Source organism: Bos indicus x Bos taurus, chromosome 20 (genome assembly GCF_003369695.1).
Source record: "Bos indicus x Bos taurus breed Angus x Brahman F1 hybrid chromosome 20, Bos_hybrid_MaternalHap_v2.0, whole genome shotgun sequence".
NCBI lineage: Eukaryota > Metazoa > Chordata > Mammalia > Artiodactyla > Bovidae > Bos > Bos indicus x Bos taurus.
Genome location: NC_040095.1, coordinates 27,558,961 through 27,579,874, shown reverse-complemented (window position 1 = coordinate 27,579,874; position 20,914 = coordinate 27,558,961). Strand labels below are relative to the sequence as shown.

At 45.0% G+C, this 20,914-nt stretch overlaps 1 protein-coding gene across 1 annotated transcript; it reads left to right on the top strand.

Moving 5' to 3' along the window:
- The first annotated feature begins 9,244 nt into the window (after positions 1-9,244).
- On the top strand, positions 9,245-20,255 carry ISL1 (ISL LIM homeobox 1). The gene is made up of 6 exons (XM_027520381.1): positions 9,245-9,524; positions 10,358-10,547; positions 13,233-13,492; positions 15,297-15,583; positions 16,800-16,967; positions 18,982-20,255. The coding sequence occupies exons 1-6, from the start codon at positions 9,497-9,499 to the stop codon at positions 19,096-19,098; spliced, it is 1,050 nt and encodes a 349-aa protein (XP_027376182.1). The 5' UTR covers positions 9,245-9,496; the 3' UTR covers positions 19,099-20,255.
- The last annotated feature ends 659 nt before the right edge of the window (positions 20,256-20,914 follow it).

The following is a 20,914-nucleotide window of genomic DNA, read 5'->3' as shown; positions in this document are numbered from 1 at the left end:
AGGGGTGCAAAGAATGCTTCCTTGTGGTTTTGGCTTACATTCTTCTCACATCAAAAGAACGACGTCTGGGAGACTGTGAAGCCAGGTCAGAAATGCTAACAGAGCAGCGATTTTCTGGCAGCCCTTCAAGTTCCCTGGCATGAATTTGAGCAGAGAGCAGTTTTTTCACATCTTTCAGTTTTTATTATGGTTTAAATGAGCAGTTCCAAATATGTGAATTACATTTTCTGCTATAATCCAACCTGTAGAAAGGGCAACAACTGACCAAAACTCTGGAAAACCCCAAAGACATTTTTGAAAATTCCTTCTCAGTTCTAGTTCTTTCTTTTTTTTTTTTGAGTCCTGAATCTTGTTGTTAATGAAACCAGTTACAAGAAAAATTGTAGGAATCCCTTCTATGGTATTTTAGTAACTTTAGTTTGTCTTTTCTATGCTGATTCAGTTTACCAACAATGGGTTTATTTTTGGTGAGCATTCTAGTATTGGTTTGGGAAAAAAAATTGACTCAGGCTTTTCTGTTCCAAAAACCCTAACAAACTTTTGGCCAACCAATTTAAGATACTTAAAGGTACAGTGAAACTTTTTAAAATTATTGTCAAATAGTCTACAAAAACCTCCCCCCTAAAAAAAGAGTTTTAAAGTTTAAATGCCAGATTACAGTAACTATAAAGTCTATTTTTCCCATCTTCTTTCTCAACCTCCATCTACTGCTAGTAAAGATCTGGGTGCTGGATGAACTGGGTCACCAAGACCTGTTGCTTTGTTCCTCTTGACATTTACTCTACTTTTTTCTTTTCCTCACTAAGCTTTCTCTTACCCTTCTCAAAACTGAATACTTTACTCATCTTAGTCTAATATCTATTTTCAGCCTCTCTTTTGATGGCAGATAAAGTTATGTACACTCAATTCTTTCTCCACCACCGTATTCAAAGGAGTGATTTTCCATCCACTTACCTTTTCTTCCACTTTGAGAGCTGCATTCATGTTTCTTCCTCACTACTGGCATCATTCAAAAGACTATATTGCCCTAGCACAGCATATCCAAAGTTACATCAGCAGATCTGCAATGACTTGGGTACAGGATCACAAAGAGGCACATCACGTGACATTTGGCTCAGCTAAATTACTGTCTCAGGATTGGAAGAAACACACCATTAAGATCTAAAAAGATAAGATTTCTATTCTTCCATATAGCATAGGAGATTCCAAAGCCAGTGAAACTATACCCAATGCTTGTCGTCACTATCACCAGTTGTTCATGCAGCTCATAAAAAGGAGAGCGAATAATAAATTTTCACACTGAGCAAAGAAGACAAAATAGCACATTGTACCACACTCTAAAGTGAGACATAGCATACTTCAAGTCCTGATATACAAGTGAAAGTCAGCAGGATGCTAGTTATAGGTAGTATTGCAATATCCCATTTTGCATTACATTTGATGCAGTGATCTTCCTAGGCTATTACATATATCTGGAGAGTGAAGGGAGGATTCTTAAAACTGGCAAAACATTAACTACACTCAAGTGAGAGCACACGTGATACAATAGTTCAATGTTTTTGTAACTAAACTGAACACTCTGAGAGCATAGTGGATAGCTACATATACACAAGTGAATCTTCTTATTGTTACTATCTTTTGATAGTAGACTCTAAGTGGCATTATAGAACGTAATATTCACTCTTTCACTTTATATGAATATCTTGTAAATCATGGGGTGATGAAGCTATCTAGTAATATTAATATATTAATATTTACATTTAAATAAAGAAGAGCACAATACTGTCAAACCACAAAAGTTAATCATAGTCATCCTTAGGCATTATCTAGGACTTATTTCTTGCTGATATGATGTGACTGGAAATTTCAGAATAGCATATGTAGAATACATATTTTAAATGCACAACTGAAATAAAATGCAATTGTGCAAAACAGAAGGTTATCTCCTTATAGAATTGACCTGTAGCAACCTAGTTAGGAACCATTATGTTTGATGGGATTTTGGTCCATGAAGTTTCAGATTTTGTTCTTATTACAAAGCGCCCTGAATATCATTTTGAAGCTTGCTAATTATTTTCTTGGAAGGAGAGTATTACAGTGTAGTATGAAGTGACATTTCAAACATTTCTTTCTGGAATTACAATATTAAATAATGCTATCATTAGCACATAATTATAACATACACAAATATATACAAAACTTTATAACTTGTAATGTTTTTCATACATTTGTGAGGTATGTACCATCTACACACAAAAGTCAGTTAACAGAAACCTCTATTGCCATCATTACCTTTTTGCCTTTTTTTTTTTTTTTTCATTTTTGGATCGAATTTTGTACAATGGAGGCATTCCAGATATAAGTCAACAATAGAGAATCAAGTAAAGGCAACAAGGTAATTGTTGCGTCTCGCCTGATGAACTCTTAAATCAACAAAGAAGCCTGCCTCTATGACTAATCAGCCTGTGAGGGTCTCCCGCCTGATAGGAGAACAGAGAAGTGAATCTACGCTGTGGGGTTTCTCTCTTGTTTTCCAATTCAAACATTTGCCACACGAAGTGAGTAAAATAAACCTAGGGAAAAAATGCCAACTGATACTTGGGGCTACTTATATTTTAGAGGTGATAGTAAGAATTAAACTAGTTACTCCGACGTTCTGTATCAGTAACTATGCCATCACTTCCGGACGCTGCCACCAAGGCAAAAGCAGAGGGAACGTCGTCCTCACAATTTTCCGGAATGTAGGCGCCCAGAGCAAGTTGAGCCTCTGGCAGATGGCATAAAGAGGTGATCTGACAAAGAGTTTGAAGCAGTTAACGTGGTACCTTGATTCTTTCATTTCCAAGTATTCATTTGGGGGGGAACCCTGGGGATTGGGGTATGGACAGAGAAGGCGTAAAACCTAACACAAAGTTTTACCTTCCGAAAGGGTTTAGTCTTTGCGTCTGTCTGCAGCCAGGAGTTGCGCTTTCTGCTCCACTCCTGGTCTAGAGGGTTAGAGGGTCTCCCAGCAGGGACCCCCCCGCACCCTCCGCAAGGTGGCAGACAGACACTCGGGCCCTTTTAGAGCTCTGGTACCGCGAGCTGGAGATCTGATTCATCTTTCCTTTCGAGTCCCCCTACCTGGGCCCACCAGTGCGCGACAGAGACAGGCCATCAGGGGAGCTCTGCTCCCAAAGATGGGTGGCAAAAATTCACAGTAAGGAAGTGGCCTCTGGGGGCTAGACTCGCCAATCGGACCGAAAGAGGTCTGCAGGACGTTATTTTTTGTTTTTGTTTTTTGTTTTTCCTTAAGTCTAATAGGAATTAGGGCCGGGAGTGTAGCTCCAGTTTGATTTTTCCGCGCCTTACAATGGCAAGACACACTGAAAAATGCCCTTAAGCGCAGAACCTTGAGGGTGGCGGAGGTTGGGGGTTCCCAGCAGAGGTTTGCAAATCGGAAATTCGTAAGGGAGGAGGCCAAGGGACGGAGGTTGCTGGTGGGGGAGGGGGGTGGTCTCTTTGTTTCTCGTTGCTCTTATCCTAGGACTTCGGGTAGGCTAAATTAGTACGACCTACGCGCTTGAACGTAGGCGAGTGGGGTTCTAGGAAATTCCAGAAACTTGATCGCAAAGCTCTTCAAAGGAGAGTCAGGCAGGATTTCCTGGGCCTCGGTGAGAGGCTACCTGTGGTAGGAGTGGTCGACCCGGCGCCTCGCGCTGCGCCGGTGGGAAGAGAAGGCGTTCTTGACCCCTTCCGGGAGACCAGTTATTAACTCGGTTGAGTTGATCAAATGACCTTCTTCCTAAAAGGGGTCGTCTCCTGAGCCCCTTTCTCAGTTGGAATTTAGCAGGTAGAGGAGCGAAGCAAATTCTCCTTTCAACCTAAAGTCGGGGAGAATTAATGAGAGTGCTTAACAGCACGGATCGGGAGGCGTACAAAATTCTAAAGGCACACGCGCCGCGGGCAAAGCCTCCCATTCACCTCCACGGAATCGAATCAGACAACCACCTTTAAGATTTTCCCTAAAATCATATCTTCCGAACTGACTAGCCATTCACTGGGGTTTGCAGAATTTTCTCCAGTCCCGAAACCACATTTTCTCCCACGATCTACGGGTAGATGCCACCAATGACTGCCTCTCCACTTAAAGACAGCCCCCACCCACGCTCCTCTCAAGCTACATTAAACGGCCCTGACACGCTTTAGCCACCAGTTTAATTCATAGAAAGTAGCAATAACTCTTGACATCGCTTCCGCAGCCCACCCGAGGACTCCAGCCCAGGACACCTTATTTTGAGGCTGATTTTTTGAGCGCTGAATTCTGAGACCTGAGAGAAGGTTATTTGAGGCTTCCTGGGTAGATTTCCTGGCCTCCAACTCCCTCCCGCGCTGAGCTGGTAATTTTCTGCTGCTCCTCCTCCTCCTCTTGACCTCCAACAAGGTACCTTCGCCTCCCCTCCCCCTCTCCTTCCCAGTAAACCTCCAGTACGAGTTGGAAATCAATCCTTTGGCGCTAAATTCAGACCTGCCGGTTCGACAGGATTGTAGTGGGGGAAATGGTGTCACTTCTTTCAGAAAGAATGTCATTTGATCAGCTACACTTGAGTTAATTCGCTCCGGGTTTCCCGAGAGCTCGGGTGGGTCCGTGGGTGCTTTGCTGGATTCCGTGCATTTCTGGTAGCTTTCAGCTGAACCGCCCAGGACCTTAGGGGATAAAGCTTTTTCGCCCTCAGGACTCCAATTACCCCCCCCCCCCCGCCCCCATGATAATCCGGTACATTTAACAAAGGTTTTGCCAGAGGTAGGGTTCAACGCATCCTGGGGTCAGAACCTCTTAGCCCTTTGCACTCATAGGCTCCAACCTGGGCTCCAGGCATAACTCTGGTCCTGTTAAAAACTGTTCCTAGTCACATAGGGTTTCAAAAAAGAACAAAAAACTTTTTAAAGGAAAGGGTTTCACCTGACATGGCCGGCGCTTTTGTGAAATTATAGTAAATACTTCCAAAAGCACAATTTTAAAAGGAGGGTGCAAATTTCTGTCTTCGCTTGGTCGAAGTCCTATCGGTAATGAGATGCGGAACCTCGCATTCTCAAGACTGATCTGAGGTTTGTGGCTTCGCCGCTGCCGGGAGCGTGGAATTCTATCTTGGCTGGGAACCGAGCAGCAGACCGCACAGGAACGCGGCCTCCCGGGCTGCCGTCTGCCAGTAAAGAAGAGCAGGACTGCTGGTGACAGACACAACTACCTGAACTCAGGCTGAGAAGCTCTGCGCGCGAAAGAAAATTCGTGCTAATTCACCCAGATTGTTTTAACTGGTTAATAAAGCAACTGACACTCAACAAAACCACAATCACAGCAGGAGTCTTTGGCAATATAGTAAGAATCAAGACTAAAGTTTTGTTGTTGTTAACAACTACCTTTATTATTATTATTGCTTAGCATTATGGGGGTGGGGAGTAAAAGGAGAGGGGAAAGAAGAGACAATCGTTTCCTATCCAATGGTACAAACAGAACTTCGCTTTCATTTTTCTGTGAAATTAGAGTGCAGATTCTCTTGATTCATCATTAAGCCACCACCAGAAATTGGAAGAGAGGCAAAGTAGCTCTAAATATCCACATCCACTGCCTTCTGGTTGGAAAATAAATAGTTAATCATGACTCCCTTTATACACATATAATTTATCTGACACTTGGATGTGATTTAAGATACTTATGGTTTGTATAGCTGTATTCTACATGATAGACTACACAGGAAAAGTAAAAACAAAAAGTGTGAGTGGGATAAATATATATGTATTCCATTCCACATTTTCTGAGGTGAATAAAATACATCCATGTTTCATTTTGACCCCCAAAATTACATATTTGTGGATATCAGAAAATACAAGTCCTTCAGTTATATTTTTTCTGTCAGAACACCTTATTTGTGGGAAATTGGCATTCCAATTGTTATTCACAAACTTGATCTTGGTGTGAGCTAAACATCACCTCCCTGGGAATAAGTTCAGGGAAAGCTGATCAAAGTTGCCTTTCCTTCCTAATTTTGGTTAGTTGGTGAGGAAAAGCTTTCTCCCTTACTGTACATAATTCCCCCCCCCCAAAAAAAACTTTTTAACAACAAAATTAAAAATCCACTTATATCTGCCAGAAGTTGTTGGGAAATAAATCCTAAATATGTAATGCTACTTGACAATTGCAGTTAAAACCTATTTAAATATTTGAAATGTATCTTGAGAACATGATATTTGTATAGGAATCTGTATTTGGCATTTTTGATACAGAATGTTTAAAGTTTAATCAAAGGACAGAAAGCAACAACACACAAAAGACAGGCATAAAGCCCACTAGGAATTTTAGGTAGAAAAGCCCAATAAGCCCATGTGGGCAGATGCCACAGGCTTACATAGAACTTAATAAATCTCAGCATTGTTTTTATATTCAAGGACACCAAGTATATTTGGGGTGGCCTGGAGGTAATGGTAACTAAGTACTCATATTTTTCTTTTCTTTCTCATCAGTAGAGGAGCTTACAGAGGGGATTCACAAAACTATTTTTAAGGGTAGATTTTTTTGACCTAACAGACTATCAAAGGTCAAAATTGAGTCCATTTTTGACAAGAGGGTCTCATCCCCCCTTTGAACACAAGAGGTCGCTCCTGTGATCAAATACTGGGGGAAAATATTGCTAATCCCAGTTTGATGTATTCTATAAAAACATTACAATTTTTTTTACAGACATGTTTGATGCATTAATGTGTATAGAAATCACTTAAAGAAACAGGGGAATAGTCTGTGACCAAATTTGAATCTCAAGGTGAAGGGCAACAATAATGCCTGCTATCCTAACTTCGATTTTAGCGCAAAATGTCTTAGCAACACACAGACCTCCGGAGTACATCCATCGTGGAGCAATGGAACTACTGGGTTTCTTCAGATTACTCCCTTTGCCAGAGGGTATCTTCTGCATGATCTTTTTACCTCTAACAGCTTAAGAACTTAAGAAAATACTACTTATTTACAGTAACAGTATGGGCTGAAGAAAGAGAAACACTCGTTGTCTTCATTATGATGAAATTGCCAGTTACTAACGCTTTTCCTCCAAGCCACATACCAGGTTTTCTTTTTGGACTTGCTATCATCAGCACTAATTCTTTAGTGTGTTTAGTGTGTGTGTGTGTGTGGGGGGGGGGGGGGTTGAAGAAGGATGGATAGTGAGGGTGCTTTCTGGATCTCAAATATAAGTCATCAGGCTTCTGGCAGCTTCCTTTGTTTAATTCCATGTTATAAAGGTGACATGATGGAATATGATTGGTTAAAATTCTCTATTTACTTTCTGGGGATATAGTACCTTTTGAAAACAAAACAAAACTAAACTAGTGTCAACTTGGTTATCTGTACAGGAAACATGCCCATATACTGGGACGATTTGCTTCATGTGGTCATTATCAGCATCAGTTTTACCAAAGCAGCCTGACAAAAGACTCCACGCATTTAATACCGGAGACACTAGAAAACTATGAGCAAAAAACAAAAACAGTAACATCCTGCCCCCCACCCCCAACCTGCTAAATCTATCAACATCTAACTTTCGATTTCACACACCCACACCGATATAACTTATAATAGAAATAGAAGGAATGAGATCCAGTTAGAAATTTTCCTTGAGAGAAAACAAAAGCATGTTCTTGGTAAAGCCCCAGCCATATCACGAGGAAATTCACCGTCTTTGCTTCTCTCTGCGCTCTGGAGAAGCATACTGCTGTAAACCGAGCCACTCAGGCCGGCGGAGGGCTCACACCTCTTATCGAAGGCTAGATCTGACGAATGATACAAAGAAAGGAGTTTCCTAACACACCGGGTTTTCTCAAGGCAATGAGACACCGAAATTAAACCTACTACTGCGTGCATTTGCGGAGCTTTTCAGATAAAACTGGCAGTCACACTAGATAAGGAATCAATGTTTAGAAGCTTTTGGAGATGCGGACGCGGGGGGGGGGGGTATTCTTCGTGGCCTCCCTGTGACTTTGTTTTGGAGAGACAGTAAGATATGATGGAACATGTAAGAAATTATTCAAGAGGGTTACCGGCGAGTTGAAGTCACCATTCTTCTCTCTCCAGGTTGTTGCTCGAGATAAAATGATAAGGTAAACACAGCCGGTGAAATGAAATAGGTATTTCGCTGTTCTTCTGTGTTAGACCCCTCCCTACTCAGGCCCTTAGATTGACGCATTTTTAAAATCTCTAGAGACGTGGAGACTTGTCCTTACAATGATCTACACACCACCAGCTAACTGTGCACAGTTGCTTAAAAACAAAAGGCAGGAGACCGGCAGAGAGAGGAATCGGATAGGCGTAATAGCTTTACAAACTTTAAACTACTGGAAGACCACTTTGCACTTAGGCTTCGGGTTAGTTCTAGAGTTAAACTGCAAAGCAGACCCCGCGGGTCCGAAAGAGAGAGAAGTCCGCGGAGTCAACTTGGTTATACCTGTGCACTTCCAACCTGATTCTCCGCTTAGGTAAGAAGCGCCCCTTTACCCCCACCCCGCGTTTCTGGAGATCTGAGGTAAGGGGTTTACGGGGTACTGGGGTAGCAGCAGCGAACAATTCCTCTGGGTCCATTCATCCCAGAACCAGCGTCTTCCCCTAGGCAGCTCCCAGCGCGCCACGCGCAGAAAATTCGGGAACTCACCCGCCCTGGCAACCAAGCCCGGCCGGGCCCGGAGCTGTGTGCCAAAGCGCGAGACCAAACCGAGACAAACGGCCTGTTCCAAGTCGCCCTTTTCCTAAAGTCCGGAAGGGTCCTCGTCATCTAGAACACCTACCCACCAGCCTCGCCACCAGAGGCGGAAAAGTGAGCCCCGCGCGCAACGCGGCCAGCCGGACTGCGGGGACCCCAGGAGCGCAGGGCAGAGGAGCAGCGCGACAGGAGGCGAGGGCGCTGGCGGCGCGGCCGGCTAGGAGCAAGGGGGAAGGCGGGGCGGAAGGAGGAGAAGGGAGGCCAAAAGCCAGGGCCGCCGGAGCACCGGGGGAGAGCGGTCTGAGCCCCGAGCGAGTCGCCTCGGGAGCCCTAATCCTCTCCCGCGGGCTTGCAGAGCGGTCAGTGGCGCACCGCGGCAGCGAGGCTGAAATATGATAATCAGAACAGCTGCGCCGCGCGCCCCGCAGCCAATGGGCGCGGCGCTCGCCTGACGTCCCCGCGCGCTGCGTCAGACCAATGGCGATGGAGCTGAGTTGGAGCAGAGAAGTTTGAGTAAGAGATAAGGAAGAGAGGTGCCCGAGCCGCGCCGAGTCCGCGCCGCCGCAGCGCCTCCGCTCCGCCAACTCCGCCGGCTTAAATTGGACTCCCCGATCAGCGAGGGCGCGGCGCAGCCGGGCAGCGGGCTCTCTCAGCCTTGGCAACCCCAGGGGCCACTGTTTCCCACTTAGCCACAGCTCCAGCATCCTCTCTGTGGGCTGTTCACCAACTGTACAACCACCATTTCACTGTGGACATTACTCCCTGTTACAGATATGGGAGACATGGGAGATCCACCAAAAAGTAAGAAGCGATTTTACCTTGTGGGGCTCGGTGTGCTGTTCTTGTGCGGGGGTCTCTCAGGCACGGGTGCCAAGGGCTCTTCGGAGTTGGAGTCATTGCTTGGAGAGAGAGAAGGTGGCTTTTTCTTGTTGCCGCCACGCCTGCATGCTTGCTGTCGGTTCCGATCTTCGGGAAACTGATCGTACCTTGTGTTTGAATTCGCCTGCGAGTGTCCTCCAAAACCTTAGCCTTCCGGTGCTAAGCGGCGGTTTTCTCCTTGGGACTCTGGAGCTCTCCGAGAAGGTTATTCTGTTGCAAAGATCTGCCAGCACGTACAATACCCGGAGATGTGAATTAGCATTAGACTTGCAAAAGAGAACGAGTGACAACTGTATTGATGTCTGCTCTTGCTAACAATATCCAGTCCTATGTGCTATTTAAGAGCGTGCTTCATGGAAAATATAGACATCCCTGCGTTCACTTAACGCTTCTAGTCAAAACCTTTTCTTTGACTTGACTTATCCATAATCTTTCCCAATGATTATGGCAAAGAGGGAGGAGGGAGGGAAAAGAAATACAAAATGAACGGGTTTGATTGCGTGCTAGGCTTGCAAATGCAGACTATTCAAATCTGCATTTTATATATATTCCACCTCCTTTTAAAAATGAGTCAAGGTTTTGATGGCACACTTCAATTACCATCCCAAAGTGCAATACTCTTAAAAAAAAAAGAAAGAAAGAAAAAAAAAAAAAAAAACTCCCAGAGTACGCCCTATAAGAGAACGACACTAAAAGTGTGTTTATCTCTGTAGGAAGTAAACGGTTAGTCAATCATGTATTTATTTTCATTTCAGAAAAACGTCTGATTTCCTTGTGTGTTGGTTGCGGCAATCAAATTCACGATCAGTATATTCTGAGGGTTTCTCCGGATTTGGAATGGCATGCGGCATGTTTGAAATGTGCGGAGTGTAATCAGTATTTGGACGAGAGCTGTACGTGCTTTGTTAGAGATGGGAAAACCTACTGTAAAAGAGATTATATCAGGTACGCCATTTATACCGTTTACTTAATTTTGTGAGAGTCCCCTTCCTCTCCCCATTTATTTTGTGTGGCTTTGTCTTTTGCCAGAGTATGCCTTAATGGGTACTAGCGTGCAGAAGTTACCCCTGTAAATGTAGTAAATTAAACTATGCTGTTCATTTCACTTTTCAGGGGGAAAAAAATGAGACTCAATAGTGGTTTTCATAAATAACGTGGTCTGAAGCTTTGTTTAATTGCTCTTCGAATTTGTGATGCTGAAATTATTTTCCTGTTACCCTCCCCTTTCCAAAACAAACTTAAAAAATTCAGGATGAATAAGTTGGGGTTTCTAAACTTTTTGAAAGGTTGGATTTTATTCTGTTATACATTGTTTTTCCTTTTTATTTTAATTCAGTATTTTATTAGTAACTTCCAGATTCTTTGAAGACGTCAATGCAATAGGTAAAATAAAAGTTTGACCTAGGCATGTTTAAAAGTGTACTTTGCAAGAGCAAATAGAGGTGTTGCCCTTTACTTTTTGGGTAAGGGATCCTGCTTGGAAAATTTAAAAACCAACTCAAATATTCTCTGTAAAAACCACTGGGAGATTTAATCTTTTTAAATATTAACCCTTTGGTGACATCTGACTGTCTTCTTATCTTATCTGAGCTGATGAACTAGACAGAGCAGATCAAATTGCCCATCATCTGTCTATGAACAATCGGTATATTTAGATAATTGAACAGCTTCCTTTCTCACATTAAAATCTGGTAACTGATAAAATGAGCGAATTGCCCATACTGACAAGAATAAAATCACATAAGGAACGTCCTGAGTTTTTTTCTTTCAATTTATTTTGCATCTAAACTTCATGCATTGCCAATCTCAAATTTTCTCAGACTTGTGTATACATATGTCAGAAAATTTATTTTCTGCCTAAGGAAGGAAGTAGAATTTCCAAAGAAAATATTATTGTTTTAAGAACAAAACAGGAGAGATAACACCTTCATTATTACGTTGAATAATAAAGAATATTATCTTTAAAAATAAATTGTCCAGTGGCTATTAACAAGTAATTAGCTTTGGAAGTTACAGAGTTTATGGAGCTGAGAACTTAAAGTTTAGTTAGGATTTAAGTATGCAGTTAACGATTTTTTTTTTTCTACTCACTTGGTGTTCAGTATTTTTTCTTATTTTCAAACCATGAAGTGGAGAGCATAATTTTAATAGATAAAGGTGAACAGTGCAGGGGGGGGGAAGTTTATAAATACTTCGGTGGTGGGAGAGGAGAATGAGAGCAAAGAGGGGAAGTGGGGAGCTGGAGGAAGGGGGAGGGATTTTCCCAATTGTTTGGTCACAGGCAAGGTAAAGTCCTCATCCTATGAAATGGCAGATCTCACATGGAGTAGGCGGAGGGAAGGAAAACTTTTGAATCTACCTTCTAACCTCTGACAAATGAGCCGTTTTCAATTGTTTACTTGATTGGTGTATGAGCTCCAGATTCTGGAGAGGGGGCCATTGCTCCTGTGGGGGTCGTGTTTTGCTCAGCTGTATTCAGACCTGCATGTGCCTAATTCTGCATACATGCTTGTGGAAGGAACCAATTGCTTTTACCTTTTCTTCTCCACTCTTTCAACTGTGTGTCTGTGTGTGTGTGTGCGCGCGCACGCTTGCCCGCGTGCAACTGTGTGTATCCCTTTGAAATCCTGTAGTTTTAAGAGAACAGAGAGACTGTTGAGATTTCCCAAAACCTTTCTCCCCTTGGGGGAGCGAGGTTCCCCCCACTGCCCCTCTTTGTCTGGGTCTTTGCCTCTCCTCCATTCTGTTTGTAGGAATGCCCCCTCTCTGGTTATGTGGAGAGGGGGCCAGGGCAGGGCCTCTAGATGAAACCTACAAGGATTGTCTGTTGGTAAGGAAAGGTGAGCTGCAAGGAAGACTTTACAAGTGAGTCTTTTCATTTTTCTGGCAGGTCAGAGTTCTCAGACAGACAGAAATAGAGGTAGATGTTTCAGCGACTGGATAAAGATGGAAGGAACCCAAGCAGATTTAAAAAAATTAATGAGAGGAAGAACAGAGAGGAAACTTTCTGGTAACATTGTTGCCTGAGGAAAAAATCTTTAGCTGGGGAAACAGCAATGGGCTCCTGATCCAGAAAGGACTCTGGAAACCCTCAGAGGTTTCATTTTGTTCTAATGCCTGTGCATTTGTGTATGTTTTGTGGGGTGACAATCTCATTGCCCAACCTCATTTTCTTTTGAAAGGAGGATGCAGGTTGCAGTTTTAGAGATGTTTCTAGCAGCAGAAATTGGGGGATAGGAAAATGTGGGACCAGTGGCTCCCGGATTCACCCCGGGATTCCTTCCTGCCAAGAGGAGCAAGAGCCACCCGGGTACTGGTCGCTGGAGCAGCCGCCCAGGCTTCCAGCACATCAAACATTTCTCTCTAGTTTGGACTGGGCGTTCTCAACTAAGAGGTACAGACCGAGACACAGAGGTTCATAGGCAAGGGAAACAGAGCGGGAAAAGAAAGAAATCTAATCGTTTCCATCCTCCCATTCCCAGCTTGCCTGCTAATGCTGATTTCAGTGTCTCAGGGAGTTATGGCCGAGGTCGCCAGCGACCCTAGACCCGGGGCAGCGCCCGCCTTAAGTGACTCCCTCTCTTTGCTTCCCTTCCTTCCCGGCCCGCCCCCCATCCCACTCCCGCGCAGGTTGTACGGGATCAAATGCGCCAAGTGCAGCATCGGCTTCAGCAAAAACGATTTCGTGATGCGCGCGCGCTCCAAGGTGTACCACATCGAGTGTTTCCGCTGCGTGGCCTGCAGCCGCCAGCTTATCCCCGGGGATGAGTTCGCGCTGCGGGAGGACGGGCTCTTCTGCCGCGCCGACCACGACGTGGTGGAGAGGGCCAGCCTGGGCGCCGGCGATCCGCTCAGCCCCTTGCACCCGGCGCGGCCGCTGCAAATGGCAGGTACTCCTGGGAGCTGAGGGAGGCCCTCCTCGGGGATGCCGGTGCCAGGCGAAGCCAGCGCCGTGCCGCAATCTTGGGACCCACGCGGCAGCCGCTGCAGCTGCCAGTTACACGGAGGGTTCTAGGTGCGGTTTGCACAGTGCTTCCCTCTTTTTGCGGCCAGCTTCAATGCACTCAGTGTCTCCCTTGACTCGCCTGGCACACCTACACTACACGTCTGTGTGTCTATGTGTGGGTGCCCGCGAATGTACACCACTTGTGCACGCATGTATACACACGCCCAAACAGTACTTCCAGTTCACCTTGGCCTCCAAACCGTGGCTTTCTGAAAACGGGCTTCAGCTTCCCTCCAGGTATTCTCTGCCGCTTCCTAATTAAAGGGGTGGAGCTCTGGGCCCCTGGAGCTTCCTCCTTTAACCCAATGAAGGAAGCTTAAGTCAAGTTAGCCCCTCAATTCCTTTTTTCCTTGCCAACTGCCCCGCGGCTGCCGCGTGGGTCCCAAAATATTTTTGAAGTGTATCTTCATCCCTTTGTGAGACAGGGGACCTAAAAAGATACAGTTTTAATAATTGCAAACCTTCGCACAGAGCCGTCATTTAAAACTGTCAACAAGCTAATCTGCAGTAATTGCCTTTTAAAGGGAGCCTGCCTCTTTAAACTGTTCATTCTACTTGATTTGGTGAGAATTTCATCTTCGGGCCTGTTGCTGTGACACCGAGTTGACCTCATAGGTGTTGACCTGACCCCGGGGGTCCTGGAAAAATGCAAGATTTGTAACATACAGATCTGAGGGCCCTTGGCCCAGGAAGGAGAGTAGAAATAGAACAGGGTTGGCCCGGAGTGGGGGCCACAGGTAGGAAGGCCGACAAAGTTTCCAAACCTGCTTTCCGGTCTTGAATGGAACTGTCCTGTGTATAATCCGCCGGGAACCCTGGTGGTGAAAAATCTACAGCTCTTCCCCCTCTGCTTTTCTGGCAGAATTCTCTTAAGAATTCTGTCAGGGGGATGGGAGGGGTTGTGACTTAGCTTGCGGGGAAGCCAAGCCAGTGGTGGCAACTTCTGTTAGTGCAACCTGGGCTCTGCTGTGGAACACGTAGAGTATTGGGAGGGGGTCAGGAGCATACCCCAACTGTCTTTTCTCTAGAGGCCGGGCAGCTCTAAAGAGTATCGGTTTTCCTTTTTTGGGGAGCAGATAGCATCGGGAACCATCCAGGTAGATTTAGTAGATCCAGGTAGAGTACGAAGGATCAGAAGCTGGAGAGACAGCCGAAATACCGAATTTCTTTATCCTCTTGACATAACTGTCCTCCGGGGACTGAAGTTCAACGCTCTCCGGCAGAATTCTTCTCCGCCTTAGTTGCAGACATCCCACGGGGGTAGTGTCTCTCGGTGTCACTGGGTGTTCTGCCTTTCCTTCCCTTGCAAGGCCTGTGACGGGGGGAGGGGAATCTGGGCCCCGATCTGGATCCTAGGAAAGGCGAGAAGGGAGGAGAAACTAGGAAGAACGATGCCACCCTTGCTGTGAACCGGGAGACAGAACCTGAGAGATGCGCCCCTTTGCTAACCCCGCCGTGTTGACTCGAGCAGGGGCGGAGGCCGCTTTCTTGGGTCCAGACTACTTAGCATTGACCTCTTAAGATTAGAGAGCGAGATTTCATTCTCCTTTTGCGTCCCGCACCCCTACCTCTGCCGCCTCTGCTTTGTCTGTCGAGGTCGCAAAGCGCTGGCCATTGTCCCATTTTCCCGGGATCAGCGCGGGCAGGCGGGCGGCCGGCCCGCGCTCACTTCGCCCCTTGCCCCGCAGCCGAGCCCATCTCCGCCCGGCAGCCAGCCCTGCGGCCCCATGTCCACAAGCAGCCCGAGAAGACCACCCGCGTGCGGACTGTGCTGAACGAGAAGCAGCTGCACACCTTGCGGACCTGCTATGCCGCTAACCCCCGGCCCGATGCGCTCATGAAGGAGCAACTGGTGGAGATGACCGGCCTCAGTCCCCGTGTGATCCGGGTCTGGTTTCAGAACAAGCGGTGCAAGGATAAGAAGCGGAGCATCATGATGAAGCAGCTCCAGCAACAGCAGCCCAATGATAAAACTGTGAGTGGGCCTGGGCCTGGCAGGGGGCTTGAGGAGGCCTGCGTGCTGTCTGCCCAGATGGGTTGGCTCTCTCCCTCCGGCTCCCGAGCAGGAGCTGGCCCTGGCGGCCCCTCACTCCCACCCGCACCCCGGGGAGAGGCCACTGGCCCCGGCCTACCCGCCAGGGCCCCAGATGCTCCCGGAGGCCCCTCTTGCTGGTTGGAGGCCCACCCGCCCCCAGCCCACATGGGTGGGCTCTCCCGCCCTTCAATTTCACCCCCTTGCCCCATCCCAGATCTAGAGGGGCAGTCGCCCCCACCGTGAGCAGAGAGGCCTTGAGCTGGTTTGCCAAAGTTGTGGTTGTCAGTTCCTCAGACACCCGAGGGGAGGAAGGGAGGAATCCTTGCTTTCCTATTTAATCCAGGGTCACTCTGGGTGCCCCTTGGTGGGAGGCCTGCTGCAGAGCCCCCAGGCCAGGAAAGTCCCCAAGGTGACCCATGAAAATAGGACACCCTCTGCTCCAGGTCAAGCCCAGGTCTCTAGAGATGTCAGGCCCCTGGCATCCCTGGGCCAGGACAGCACCCACCAGGCAGGCCTCCTGGTTAAGTTAAAGAGTTTTTTTTTTTTTTTTTTTTTTGGCTTTTCCTTTTTACTGCTTAGGCCCTGTTTTTAAATGCCATAAAACCTGCTGTCATTAAATGTGGCAGACCAGCCAAGCCTGGGCCAGGGCACTTTCGAAGTTGGTTAGTGCATAACAGCACAATAGCTGCCAGACCTAAATGCTTGGAAGTGGGGGTTGGCTCCCAGAGAATTGCCTGGAGAAAATCTAACCAAAAGTCTGATTCACCGAAACTGCCCAGAAAACCACCATGTCTAGAGGCTGAAGGGAGGCCCTTCCTGCTCCAGTTTTCTGCTGAGATGCTGTGGCTTGGGAAGGCAGACAGGGGAAACTGAGATGACTACTGAATATAAGGGGAAAGAAGAAAGTTCAGACAGAATTTCACTTCCTAAGGTTCAAGCATAGCTAATAGCTCAGCCCACAGAAGCAGAAAAACAAAACATAATAAAACAAAACTGAACCCTGGCTAATATCCATAGGTGCAGCAGATTAACTGAGTCAATAAAGGCAACTATATAGATAAGATAATACCAGGGTATATTTGTTTAGCCTGCACAGACAATGGAGGGAGGGAGTTTGCTCATTAACATGTTGGGTTTGGGGGGTGCCTATTCACAGAATATCCAAGGGATGACAGGAACTCCCATGGTGGCTGCCAGTCCGGAGAGACATGACGGTGGCTTACAGGCAAACCCAGTGGAGGTGCAAAGTTACCAGCCGCCTTGGAAAGTACTCAGTGACTTCGCCTTGCAGAGTGACATCGATCAGCCGGCTTTTCAGCAACTGGTAAGTGTCAGCTCCCAGGTTGGGGAGGCTGAATCTCCAAAGAAAGGAGATTTTGATCAAACTGTCACACAATTAAAGATTCTGGGAGTATGGAGGGGGCCACTCTAGCCCCAGGGTTGGGGAGAGCCTAGGGAGGCCTGGTGGAAGGAAGGAATGCAAGGAAAACAGGCCTCTTGTGAGTCTATTCTATGAGACTTCGTAATGTGACCATTTACGTTGAATTTTCTATCAGTCAGGCCTGCTCTTAGAGATTAGCTTCAAGGTACCTAACTCACTAGACACAATGTGGGAAGGGGTGTACTGGGTTGCAGCATCATACATCTCCAACTTGTAGAGTCAAAAGGGACATTAGAGATCATCTTGGCATTTTGATCAGCAGCTAGTAAATATACTCCTTCCTCAGCTCCTAGAGAATGATCTTGTTAAGGCCCTAAATCAAGGTGATTATAATAATAATCAGTGTTGTTATACATAATCAATTTTATTATCAGTGGTTAGCGGGCACCCATATTGCAATTTTCAAACCTATCAATAAAGAGTTCAGTTATTCAGAGATGTGACTGATGCTTTTTGTAACTATATCCCTTTCTGGGACTGTATCTTAATCTAAAATGTTGGACTGCTTAAACATTTTTTTAGGGTATAAGTTCAAATAGCATACACAGTCATATTCTGTGCGGCATGTATAGCAAATGGAATCAGAGTTCTATCAATCGGATAAGAATATAAAAGCCTCTCTTAGCATTAATGTTTTACACATCCAGAGAAGAGAAAATCAACTCACCTTTCATCTACAAAAGGCTTAAGGGTAAAGATAACTAAGATTATTAAGTGTATGTCCTTGTGTTATGACATATGTTCATAAGGCTTTTTTTTCCTTAAATAATAAACAGCCCTATAGAATCTTGTTCTATAAAACATGATCCATCATAAAAACTTGTTCCCTTCTTTGAAAATAAAGCTTGATTTGAGGTTAGTATTTTACCCTCACATTTACCTGGAGGGCATTTTCTTTCTTTGTGGCCACAGTTGGGTTATGGACCACAGGCAGTGCATTAAAAAGGGCTTGGCCCAGGTGTCTGTTTGCAAATGGGCCAGTCTAAAGGAGGCGAATTTGAAAAGTCCCTTGACCGTCACAGGGGGAAAGTTCAATAAGGTAGGAAGAAAGGTAGACCCTGGAATTAGGAAAAAGAGCTGATTTTTAGTGTCACGTTAATCTTGCCAGTTATTTGGATCATAGAAGGCAGGTAAGGGGAGGTTTCAGGGCAGCCAAGTGTTTGCACCTTCTGAATCTTTAGTGTCAGCTGAGAGCAGCCAAAGAGTGGGGCGGGGGCGGGAGTGTTGAGAGCAGAGTGGAGAAGAAGGTTTACAACAGCAACACAATACTTTGGACTTAAGAGAAGGAGCCAGATATTTATAATATGGGTGACGTTATAATATATGGGTCTCCTCTTGGAAGGAAGAGCCTGATTGAAAGAGAAAAAGAGGCCAAAGGCAGCAGGACCAACAAGAAGGAAGAAAGCCCCTGCTGTGAACTCTCTGAGGAGTTAATCATTGTTCTCTGGAGCCTCCTCTGAATCTCCCATCACAGGATCTAAGCGTTGTGTTATGGATTTTTCAACTGGAGAAGAGAGGCTTTGATGCCTGGAGACTGAGAACTCGCCTGCTCCCAGGGAAACATGTAGCCGGCAGGATAATTTTATTTTCAGCGTGCATGGTAGAGTTGCAATGCCATTTTACAGTGGGAAACACATTTGTTCTTAAATAATTTAATGCAACATAATGTTGGGAATTCAGTTTCATTTAAAACAGAGATCTCTTGGAAGATGGGAAAGTGAGAGGATTTCTTCTCATTTTTTTTTCCTTATAGGTTTTCTTTAAGCCTGTTAAAATTCAATTATATGTGCAGATATCTCTATATCTATCTGTCTATACACACACACAAGACAAGTTTATAATCCTTTTGTGAATACGATCATAGCCTCCTTTATTCATGTCTCAACCTTCTATGCAGGTTAATTTTTCAGAAGGAGGACCGGGCTCTAATTCCACTGGCAGTGAAGTGGCGTCGATGTCCTCTCAGCTCCCAGATACACCTAACAGCATGGTAGCCAGTCCAATTGAGGCATGAGGAACATTCATTCAGACGTATTTTTTTTTTCCCTGTTGGAGAAAGTGGGAAATTATAATGTTGAACTCCGAAACAAAAGTATTTAACGACCCAGTCAATGAAAACTGAATCGAGAAATGAATGCTCCATGAAATGCACGAAGTCTGTTTTAATGACAAGGTGATATGGTAGCAACACTGTGAAGACAATCATGGGATTTTACTAGAATTAAAACAGCAAACAAAACCCAAACCCAACATAACGCTATCCAATGACCTTAGGAATACTGAAAGAAAAAAAAAAAAAAAAAAGACGTTTTTGAAACGTAGAGGATTTATATTCAAGGATCTCAAAAAAAGCATTTTCATTTCACTGCACATCTAGAGAAAAGCAGAAATAGAGATTTTCTAGTCCATCTTATTCTGAATGGTGCTGTTTCTATATTGGTCATTGCCTTGCCAAACAGGAGCTCCAGCAAATGAGCAGGAAGAGAAACTGGCCTCTTTGGCTGAAAGAGTCCTTTCAAGAAGGTGGAGCTGCTTGGTTTGCGATGTTTTTAGTTGACTTTAACAAGGGGTTAATTGAAATCCTGGGTCTCTAGCATGTCCTGTAGCTGATTTCTTTTTTCCTTTTGCCCCCCCCCCCCTCTTTTTTTTTTGAGATCCATCCTCTATCAAGAAGTCTGAAGCGACTTTAAAGGTTTTTGAATTCAGATTTAAAAACCAACTTATAAAGCATTGCAACAAGGTTACCTCTATTTTGCCACAAGCGTCTCGGGATTGTGTTTGACTTGTGTCTGTCCAAGAACTTTTCCCCCAAAGATGTGTATAGTTATTGGTTAAAATGACTGTTTTCTCTCTCTCTGGAAATAAAGAGGAAAAAAGGAAACTTTTTTTTTGTTTGCTCTTGCATTGCAAAAATTATAAAGTAATTTATTATTTATTGTCAGAAGACTTGCCACTTTTCATGTCATTTGACATTATTTTTTGTTTGCTGAAGTAAAAAAGAAAAAGATAAAGGTTGTACCGTGGTCTTTGAATTATATGTCTATTTGTTTTGTCTTTTTTTTTTCTTAAATATTATGTGAAATGAAAGCGCCATATGTAGAATTATATCTTCAGGACTATTTCACCAATAAATGTTTGGCATAGATAAATAAATAAATGCAATGATCCAGGGTCCCTCTTTTATATGTTTACAAGTTAAGTCATTAAAATGTCTGAAATTAAGGACTGCATGTGAATGGGGTAAACGGACATACAATAGGTGTGATATTTTATTGCAAATAGTTAAGGTGGAGCTTGCAAATTTGCATTTCAATAGTTGGGGAAAACTGGTCGGAAGCTTATAACTCTCAGCTGTGATAATGTTATTGGCTTTTTAAAAAATATCCTCAGTCCTGTTCCCCACCTTTCTTTCCTCCTCTTTTCTTGCCCTACCCTCCATCCTATCCTATGCCACCCCACCGAAAATAGGAAGAAGGTCCTGCTTAAAAAGGATTTTGATCGAGTCACTATTTTTACCTTAGAATGCTTTCTACCAAAGTCGCCTGCTTAGGATTATTGAAATGACCCATATTTCAAGTATAAGCTCTTGCTAAAAGAGAGGCTTTCTGCCTAGCCAGTGAAGTATGACCATTATTTACCAGTGGCGGCTGTCAGCCGATAGAGAAATGCTGCTTTATTTGCGCAGAAGACCAGGCCAAGAGAGGGGAGTTTTCTCACCAGTTCCCAGACGAGCCAGCGTGGGTCTTTGCTTGCCTCTCCCTCCCACCGCCGCTTCCAACTCGTTTCCTACGCGCCCCCTCCCCTTCTCTCTCCCCCGACTCCGACCCCCC